Source organism: Watersipora subatra, chromosome 8, assembly GCF_963576615.1.
Source record: "Watersipora subatra chromosome 8, tzWatSuba1.1, whole genome shotgun sequence".
NCBI lineage: Eukaryota > Metazoa > Bryozoa > Gymnolaemata > Cheilostomatida > Watersiporidae > Watersipora > Watersipora subatra.
In genome coordinates this window covers 28,148,009-28,158,976 of record NC_088715.1, presented here as the reverse complement: position 1 = coordinate 28,158,976, position 10,968 = coordinate 28,148,009, and the positions used below count along the sequence as shown (strand labels likewise).

At 35.8% G+C, this 10,968-nt stretch overlaps 1 protein-coding gene across 1 annotated transcript; it reads right to left on the bottom strand.

Annotated features, from left to right (window-relative positions):
- Positions 1–1,284: 1,284 nt before the first annotated feature.
- LOC137402416 (IgGFc-binding protein-like) lies at positions 1,285–9,060 on the bottom strand. The gene is made up of 5 exons (XM_068088915.1): positions 9,048–9,060; positions 7,523–7,707; positions 4,336–4,546; positions 2,770–2,930; positions 1,285–1,584 (listed from the first exon to the last, which is right to left on the bottom strand). The coding sequence occupies exons 1-5, from the start codon at positions 9,058–9,060 to the stop codon at positions 1,285–1,287; spliced, it is 870 nt and encodes a 289-aa protein (XP_067945016.1).
- Positions 9,061–10,968: the final 1,908 nt, after the last annotated feature.

Here is a 10,968-nt window from a genome sequence, read left to right as displayed (position 1 = left end):
GACACTCAAAAAGTTGCTTACTTTGATTGTGAATGGTGAAGACTGGTTAAGATGGATATCTTGGTGACCGCCACGATTCAAATTGAACGTCTCAGTTTGCAGCTGGCTAGTATCCGTGTAGTACCAGTAAGAGACTCTCGTTTCCTTGTCTCTCGCTATCACTTTGAAAATATCACTTTCTTCTCGATCTCCTAAACAACCAGTAAACTTTGGGTTTATTAATCAGCTTAGGAAGGTAAAGGCAAAGAGAGCTCATCTTGCATCTCATTGTAAACTCATTGTAACTCATCTCAGAAAACTAATTGCAATGCATTTGTTTGCACCACTTTGGACAGATTTGCACTAGTTCCTAAAACGCTAAACTAGTTTGCAATAAGGCTTACTAGAGCATATTTAGCAATATTATATTCTACTGCTATTATTATATTATTATAAGCATATTAACAATGAAATTAATACAGATGTATTTGAAGGGCAAACTTCAACTGCGTTTCCATGCTTCGAATAGGTTAGGAGTTGCCTTCTACTAACAAACTCCCACTTTACCATTTTAACTATTCCGAGTTCAACTATTGATCTTTCCAAGATTCACGATGTATTCCTCAAGATAAAACTTGTTGAAGTAAACCTCATTTCGGGTGATGGTCACTTTTTAATTCATTCTTGCTCAACTAGTTGCACTAAAAAGTGATTATTTCATCATCCTCGTTTGAGCAATCCATCCTTGGCACGTAAATATTAATGTAAAGGGAGAAGTTCTAACAAAAACAGTAGCGAGATGCAATACAACGTTTCCATAGCAGAAACCGGCAGTTACTTATTGAAATTTGTTTATTTCCAGTTGGGAGATCTGCGCCAAGTATTATCAATTTGGATCCATCAGTAGTGGGTGTTTCTGTGTCCAAAGTAATCGCCGATCAAATGTTTTCGGACTGATTTAGCAAACCAAAATGGTGGCAAGGCGTTTGGATCTTACTGTCTTTATGATTCGGAGTGGAAGCAACTCCCATTTGAAACAAGGAAGTTAAGTAAGAATCTGCATACTCAGAATTGCATGGGCCAAAATCTTTATGTTCAGAGCGTGTCCTTTGCTTTAGGTATGATAGTTAGAAGCTATGAATCAACGAATCAGAGGGTATAAGGTCACCAACCAGAAGATGAGTAGCTAGTACATACTCTGAGTAATAACTACAGTGATCCGAAACAGCAGAAAAACAGTAGTAAGTCATAGACACATGTAAACAAGTGAATGAACATCCATTTAGAAACTATTTGTTCCTCACACTAGCAGCCGACAACTCCTCCCGCTGCCTTGTTATTAGGCTTGGTCAACCACACACATTCAGCTAAATCCTTACGTGGAGTTGGCATGCTGAAGTAACTACTAGCCCATGCGTTCGTAGGAGGTAACTGTTCTGCCAAGTGATCTCTCGATCCTCTAGAAGTTGGCAGCTTTGTCCGAGTGTTTCCCGAAAAAAATGCAAACGGCTGGCCATTTTTTGTGTAAACACGAACTCCGGTAAGGTCAAATATGGACTGAATCTCCACGGCCTGATCGCTGTCCAGAGACACTCCAAATGTAGTCTGACAAACATAATTAATTTCATTCAGTTGTAAAGCTTCATCGTACTTGATTCAAAGTCAAAAAGCTAGAATTCTTTGCAAGCAGCATTAAACTGAGTTCATACAAAATATTGTGAAGTTATCTTACCCTGGCAACAGGTTATTAGGATGCTGAGTCTATGCTAGTGACAATTGCAATTAATGTAAATATATACAGATATACAAGTACATTTGATTAAATAAACACAATTTTAAAGGCTGAGAAATGTTGTATTTGTACTCGAGTGAATAATCACTGCTCTTTATATTTTATTTTATCATATTCTTGTCAAATGGGACCTTTTTCAGACAAAAGTTCTGGCCCAAGACTTTTTGGCATGACAATTTCAGGTGCAGGACTTTTTTGGCTCAGGTTACAAGTTCAGAATTTATCCATCCCTCAAAATGAAAAATTGGTACACGGTGACTTCAATTAAATTTTGAAGACGTAAAAGCAAAAATATATGTTTTATGTATTTAAAAAAAGAAGCTCATTTAAAATTTCATGAATAAAATCATAGCTTTTGAAGTTTTTTCTTACTATGATCTGTTGTTTACTTACTGTATATAAGCATAAATAATTTCTTTCTTTGAAAAATAGCAGTGCTAAAAGGTCTGGTACTAGAAAGTCCTAGAGCTGATTCTTGTAACATAGCGACTAATATGACAAGATCTTTAGCATTGTTCGTAAATTGCAAGATTTTAGTTAAGCTTTACTCATTCATCTAATAACGACTGGGGGTAAGAAATGAATCGGCAAAGAATTGTCAATATTATTCCAACCTTCATCTTTTTTATAATGGATATTTTGCACTAACTATACTGTTTCCTCGAAGTTAGCCAGTGTTTAGAGGGTGTAATAGCAGTTTCACACATCTCACTTATGATTTGATCAGTAAGTGGTTTGAGGATAAAACTTGAGAAGGGCTCAAATCTAGATTACTTGCAATTCACTAAAAGTCAGCCCAAGCTCAGTCTGTAGTAAATAAAATACTATTTATTGAACTTTTCATATAACCTTTTTCTACCTGGTTAGAAAGTCGATATTACCAGTGACAATCTGTAGAAGTAGAAACATTGTGGCAAGTTTTTGTTTTAAAGATGTTTATGAAAAAATAGTTGAACTTGCCCATGTGCAGGTAAAAAATTTGTATAAAATGCACTTACAGGTCCTTTGATCTGCTCTTCATCGTTAATGGGGTCAAGAGAAACACCTTCTGGTACATCTATTACTATAACTGTGTCATCAGCTATAGCAGCAGCAGCAAACTGGCATCGATCATCGTCTGGATTCACAGGACTGTTGCAGAAGGCAAAGTACTCACTGCCTGTTATAGGAAGAAGGCACGAGTAACATTCATGGGGTGAACCAAACAGATAATATGGCACAAGATTGGCAACATAGTTCCAAACTAGGCAACTAAATTGTTTTCACAATAAAGTTATAGAATTATGTTCTGAAAGAACAATAAAAACAAACCAATCACAATTTTCAAATATTTATGCTACAATTTAAAAAAATTAAGCATTGTGTGAAAGCTTCTATGAGCAAAGATGGGCGAACAGTAGACAATGACAAGGACTAGTATATCTCTATGAACTCCGATATAACCTTTAATTGAACACCACCTCTATTTTCCTCCATGAGGGAGAATAGTATCAAATTAGAGCCATATGGTGTTCAATTAGAAGTTCTACAGTAGTTATCATCACTTGGGTATGAGAACTAACTAAACTGATTACAATGCATTCTTATAAGAATTTGTACTTAAATGCTAAAATATTTATATTGTATTTATGCTAAAATAGAACTCTGGCACTTTCGTGTACTCCGAGAGATTGTCAGGTGAGTCAATAAATCAAAGAGAGTAACCAACTGCCCGATTTTTCTAACAAGTGGCAAAGTGGTTGAATAGAGCTGATAGTAGGTGTTCATCTATTGAGTTGAAAGTTTGAGTTTTAATCCCGTTGACAGCAATCTTTTTTCCAAACTTCTAAGCATGGCTTTAGACAAACAGACAGACATAGCTTTTAGTACTGTAAAGACTTTCAACATAGTCAGCAAACAATTATTGGAATCACTAACTTTTATACATTTTTTGACTGTATTGCCATTCACAGTCTGATCTACCAGTTGTACACCAGAAACTTTTCAAAGTTATGATTTGAGTTTTGTTTCGAAAGATGAACTTGCCCAAAATTTTAGCTGATTATATACGAAAGTATCGTTATTTGTCTATCATCTGCAATTATTTTTTATGTTTGAGATGATCTACTTGCCAGGATGTTTTAAGATTGAAATCAACAAGACTTGATCATGGCTAAAACGCTCCAAAATATCAATGCGTGTGAGATGACATCACTGGTAGCTATCACCGCTATAGTTGACATTTAGTATTGCGTTCAAGTTGTGAAATTACCCGTTTCAACTATTCAGTCTGTTTCTCATTTTAGCAATATGCCGTAATATGCACTTTTGCACGATCTGAGCATTTTAACAAGGATTAAGTTTTATTGATTTGAGTCGTAAAACATCTTGGCAGTCACACCACCTTAATCATCAAAAACAATCGCAGATGATATAAAATGGCTATTAAAATATTTAAATGATATATAAAAAATCGATACTTTATGATGAAATCTACTAAAATTTTGTGCAAGCTCATCTTTAAATAAAACTTGATCTCCTTGTAAGTAATTATTTAACTACTAACTACACATAACAATCCTTACCTAACACATTCAGAGGCAGCGCAAGGAAACCGTCTGTAGAATATTTTTTCTTGTTAATTCCATAAACAACGATATTCTTGTTGGCTTCTACTTTTATCACTTTAGAGGTAATCGTTGAGCGTCCAATCACGCGGCTGTCTTTTGGAGTTACACGAATGTTTGAGAGAAGGGGAACTTGTAGCACCGCATTTACGGTTCCTTCTAGTTGAAGCTGAAAGAATAATTCGGTCTGTTAAACTCATAATGGTAGCCTAAGGTTGTAGATGATCTAAGACTTGCACATAGCAACTGAGACTAGAGTTTGCTTCTTCTAGGAAACATCAACTCTTTCACTACGCTCTTCTGGCCAAATTAATTAAACTGGATTTTCAAAAAATCAATATACCGCTAGCAATATCTCGAGAATCAATGCAACTATTGTTTTACTGTTGAATGCATCTTATTCAAAAATAATTAAGATACAGTCATGATGGTAATTGTTAGCACCCCTATGATATTGTTCCTTTGTCGTATTGGCTCTAAGTGGTGCTAAATTTAATCCCTTTTACTGTTCCAATGAACAGCAACAAAGTTGCTATGACGATAGCGATCTCGTTTTTTTGTTCAAAAGTTAATAAGAAATGGAATTGCTTAGCATAAAGATTTTTGATTGGTTGCGCATGATTGGCAACAAGGCTGTTTCATTAGAGACCAAATTTGATTGCCTAACTAATGTGTAGGCTTCGTAATGGAAAGAAAAGTGAAACCTTATTGATAAGCTTACAGTAGTGAAAGAGTTGAGCAAAATGCAATCATTCGTTTTTGATTACAAGATTACTCAATGAAATTAATCTATTATTACTGCAAATGACAATTTAAAATTTTCCCATTAAAGAATAGAGAAAGCATAATATTATTATGCTTTATTATTCATCTTGAGGTGTTGACTGATGTTCTAAAAAAAGAATCAAGGAGATTGACCAACCAGAAGCTGAGATATAGCCAGCCAAACACAGGTCTACCAAAAAAACAAAAGTGTTTTGGTAATCATCAATATATGACGTATGAAATCGACTTGTGTGTCATTGGTCAATTAAGCCAACTAATGCGCTCTCCTATAACAATCACAGCGTTTTAATTGGTTTAATCCCTGGAAGTATAGAACAATCAAATTGGGCCTAACAATCATCGCTGCTAGAATTCCGAACCAGTCCCTCTGACGTGTAGACTAGTTTTAGCATAAAGTAATTACACGCATCTATTATTTCGCAACATTTTGCTATCTTGCTAGTTCAGCTCAGTTTTGTTGTTCTCCTACTTAGCTTCCCTATTCAGACCCATCTTTAGCGTTGTTCAGATTTTTTAACTATAGCTAATAAATAGAATCAATTAAATCAATCATCAATCTCGGTTATCATTTGGAATTTTCTACAAATTATATTAGTTACATCATTTATTCTATACGCAGTTATATTATTATTTTGTATAATATGCATTATGAATATTATATAAATCATAAAAATAATCATAGATAAGATAATAGATCAATAGAAAAATCAAAGCAAAAGTTATCGTTTTCTTTTCTTATAGCAAGAGCAGCACGGTCAAGTTAATCTTTTTAAGATTATGGCTGTAGTGAACTTCCAGTCTGTTAATAGTGACGATAATCATGAAAATCAACTGAATGCTGCAGTAGATACACAGTAGAAAAATGATGAAGGAACAAAAAAGTCCCATTCCTATTTCTTATTCTAAACAAACTGCAATCGCGGATATCGCATATAGACTATACACGCGCCGTTAGTTGAACAGATGATCTTCGGAGCATATCCGGGGAGATCGAGTTGAAGCACAAATTTGAAGCACAATAGTCAAAATCTGCTCTTCTGCTTTAAAAAATCATGGCGAGGGGTTGTAGGGAAATGCCTTTACCACACAATGTTTGGATGATTTTCCTGAGAAACCAGAGCTAGTATGTAAATTATTTACTATCGCGAAAAGCGTTTCACATCTCGTAGCCGAAACAATCATTATAAGTAACGGCGGTAAGGGTGCGCAACTCCGGTACATGACCATTAAGTCGATTTTATACGTCACAGTTTTCGGGATTTTCGAAGGGTTTCCCTCTGATTCTTTATTAGGTAGACCTGTGTTTGGCTGTCTATATCTCAGCTTCTAGGAGGTCAATCTCCTTGATTCTTTTTTTAGAACATTAGTCAACACCTCAAGATAACTAATAAAGCATAATAATATTATGCTTTCTCTATTCTTTAAAGAAAGGCTCACAAAATGTTAGTGGGTTTTATCAGAAAGTATCGGTATTTTTTATTATTATTTGTGATTGTTTTTGACGTTTGAGGTGATGTGACTACCTGGATGTTTCAAGATTAAAATGAACAAAACTTGATGGTGGGTATTTGAGCGCGGCCGACTCTAGGCGAATGTGCGATTATGACATCTATAGCTGCACTTTGACAAACAGACCAACAGAGTAGAGATGCATTATACTGCAACTCGAACATTAACATTAAAGGGTGACTTGCAACAAAATTCACATTACAGTTATTTGGTATCAAAAGATTCACCGTGTTTTACTCTGCTGTGTTGTATGTGCAAAATATGTGGAAATGTGATTACAAGCTCTTAAAAGCTCAAAAACAGTTAATCGCCGTCATCACGAGACCGCCGTAGGTTAGAATCTCTTTCCAAAATGGCTCAAATGGAACAGTTGTACAAAATGGCTTGTACAGGCTAGAAACTACTATGTATGATAATATGGCTGTCTGGCGGAAATCAACAATGATTTGCACTTGAGTCATGCATGCTTGGGTCAAGCAGTATGGCAGAGAAGAGGTGACCCGGTTCTCAGTATATACGACTTCCAGAACGGTCAGATGAACCTGAAGGGATGCCAGTACAACACATCTAGTCTGACAGAGGCTGATAGCCATTTCACTTGCCCAGTATGCAAAGGACAGCGGTGGATCCTTTGTTTCGGGGCCTCCAAGTTATGGTCTAGCTCCGAAAGACCCAGCAACTTTAGGGTCGCAAGCTTGCTGAGAGTTTTTTCAGATCAGCAATAAGCCAGGCTCGAACAATCAAAGGCGCTACCACTAGGCCACCCTGACACCCTAGAAACTGCAATTTAACAGACTATCTAAAATGAACTACTAAAAGTCAACTACTAAAAGTCAACTACTGTTCTTACATCAGGTTTGTCGACTCCATCATAGCTTGGTGTCGTTATGTTTATGATCGTATCAGTCTCCAGTGGAGCAATGTATAGCTCAACCTGGTCCCCTTTTGGGTTGGCAGCATCTCTTATGATGTTTGACAAGAAGACTATTGCATAGCTTTTACCAGTGGCATCACCGACTCCCTGAACCTGGATATCTTATGAAACAAATAGGATAACATCAATAGAGACATAAACATCAGAAGTATTGGTTAAAAATTGATAGGTATGATTTATAGATTATTGGAAATTACAAAACACCCTCTTAAAAAATTTACTGAAGCAAGTAAAGTGCGGATAGAAATTAGTCATAAGCAACATACCAGCAAGGTAACTAAAATGAAAGCCATGAATAGTCACAAAACTGCTTCACTTTTAAAGTAAACCTGGCCAAATATTTAGATGCAGTTTTCACAAAATCGGTTCACGCAGGACTTCCCTAGATATACTCTTGACCTCCTGATAGTAATATCAATGTCATCATGTTCTTTTAGTTTGTGCTGACTATGATACACCCCCGGTGTTTACCATAGTCAGCATTGAAACCTTATTTTAACATCGGTTGGAAAAGTATCAGGATGTCAACCTACCATCGACTAAAAAACTAACTGATTTTGAAATATGAAAAATGACATGAAAAATATTGGTAAAGCAGGGTTTTTACAAAATAATTTCAGCAATATAGCGTTATACTTTAATGGAGCTCAACTTCAAAATTGAATGTATAAGGTTTCGAAACATGTAGCTGTTATCAGACCATTTGATGCCAAGACCACCTTGATTCAGACTTATAACTGTACTTAAAGCCCACAGGCTTCAAATTAGCTGTAAGTGTAAATGCTAATAAGGCACAAACAGGGGCGTTGGATCTACTATAACCTAAATTACTCATGGGCGAGATGAGTTTTTTGATGGGAATCGTGTCCAAAATAACACAATCGCTCCGAATACTTTACCTTGGTATTTGTAAAAATATTAAATCACAGGCTACGATCAGGAACATAATTGTGGTTTTGCACTCCGCTCTGTTGTCTGAAGAGTAAGCTACATTTTTGTTAAGTTAAAAATATAGTATCTCCGCTGCATCAGCAAAATAAGAAAATATGTTTTGTGTTGATAAGAATGTTAGAATAGCCATGTTGATATTTTCATTTATAAAGAACATGAGAATTTAGGTTATCTCACAGTTGGAGCCAATTTCAAACAGTTTACTTCAGATCATCAACAGTTATTTTATACGTATGATTCATGTATATATATCCTAAACCTTTACCCAAATTCACTGTTAGACAGGTTATTTATTTTACAAAAAACTGCATTACAACTTACAGACTTAGGTGTCATTTACAAATGGTGCCACCTTATTTTGTACCGTCTAACTTTGCGTTTAGAAAAGTGGATGTTCGTTTACTGCCAAATATTAACTTATTTTACTAACGTTGTTGCATTAAAAATATTCCTTTAAATATATCACCGATATTTTTATATTCCCAAGTACCAGATACCGACATTGTGATGATTTCATTACAACTTACCAAAACTGTATTGCTAAGTTGCAAAATGCTAAGATTAGATGTATATATGTTACAGCCACTGTGTAAAATCGCTCTTTTTGTATGATGCCGGAATTTTTAGTCAGTTTACAAATGACCAGATTTACTAAGTCATTTTAGAAGGTGACTGAAACTTTCAGACATTTTACAAATTGGCTAAAATCAATTCAATACTGAAAGATTGCCTGAAACATTGATATGAAGTAAGACAACTCATCTACGTCAAGTAGAGCATCAACTATCACATAAATGCATTTTTATGTATTTTAAATCGCTAATTTGTGGTAATTGAAAATTGCTTTCAATAAGTACAACATATGTGTATCAATATCTATCAATTTTGATTGAGGATATGAAGATCATCCACAGCTAAACATAATAACCCAGTGAGATCATTGGACAGTTAATAACAGAAGAAGACCTGAAAATGGCATATGAATCAGGATCAACCATCAATGACCAACAGAAAGGTATTTCAAGTAGCAGTAATAATCCAGTAACAGCAGTAGAGACTGAACAGATAAGACAAAAGGAAGAGATTGAACAGGTTGAGCTGTCGCATGAAACCATTCAACTCAGTCGCATGAGAGCTGCTGATGGACAGCTGTAATAATCAGAGAGCATGGTCAAGCTGAGTCTACTTCAACATGTAGCTGGAAATACTGGTGATAATGTGACCATTCCTATTTCTTTAGTAATTGCAAAAAAGGGACCCTCGTAACATAAGCGGCGTGATTGTGGACAGAAATGACAATTATTTGTTTTGCTTAGAAGGTTGTGCAGGATCCTTGAAGGTCGCTACAGCAGAAACCAGTTTGACCTATGCACCCATAAGTTTAACAGCATGAATGATGCATCTAGAGACAAGGAAATAAGTTTGCGACAGGTTGGGGGTACATTGAGTGTTTACTTAACTAACTAAACACTAACTAAGGCACAAAGCAGCCTTAATAAAGCCTGGTTCCCATATCGATTGCTAGACTCCGGCGGTAACATGCGCAGCAAAACGCTTGCGACGCTAAGCTCTGCGTGATATGTTCACAATTAGCAAGTAATAGCTAAATTGAGTCTGTTTTGCTACAATTAAAATATGAGATGATTCGGTAATGATACAGTTAATACAAACTGAAAAAACAAAATAAAATTTGTGAATATTGTGAATTAATAATAACAATTCTTGCATAGAAGCATGTGTATAAAAAGTTACTGTTCCACCAACAGCTATCCGTCAAAACTCTGAATACGACGATACTAATATGACGATATGTAATGTAAAAATAAAATATTGTAGTGTCTTTGTCTGATTGAAGGTGAGAGAATCTAGATGCTATTCCTACTCGAGATAATACAATTGTCTACGTGAAAAGTGGTGACCTTAACAGCGATTTAGCAATTGAACCTTGAGAAAAGCCAGAAATAGAGGTGCGCAAAAACGGCATCGTGTTTCAAAAAGTTAATAAAATTTAATCGCCAAATTCTAATATCAAGAGAGTCTATTGTCGATACCGTTTTGCCGAAAACAAATTAGCCCAAATACGTCGAGGACAAAAAAGCATCGCGTGTCATGAAGCTAAAAGAAAGCCATAGAGTTGAAATTATTACGTCATTTTTGTGTGAAAACGGCAAACGATGAATAGGTTATGTATAAAGGCAAACTAATGCGCCCTAGATACCTAGTAGCAGCTAATAGTCCAAAAAGTATGATACTCTATAAGGCGAACACATACACACACACACGCACACACACATATACACGCGCACACACACATACACGCGCACACATACACGCGCACACACATACACGCGCACACACACACATATTTGCGCACACACACACATACACGCGCACACACACACATACACGCG

Bases quoted from the DNA above. Each gene is read 5' to 3' on its own strand.
- LOC137402416 (XM_068088915.1), bottom strand. The intron at 2,931-4,335 runs GTAAGGATTGTT...TTCCTATAACAG, and splicing joins GCTGCCTCTGAATGTGTTAG to GCAGTGAGTACTTTGCCTTC. The intron at 1,585-2,769 runs GTAAGTGCATTT...TATGTTTGTCAG, and splicing joins AAGAGCAGATCAAAGGACCT to ACTACATTTGGAGTGTCTCT.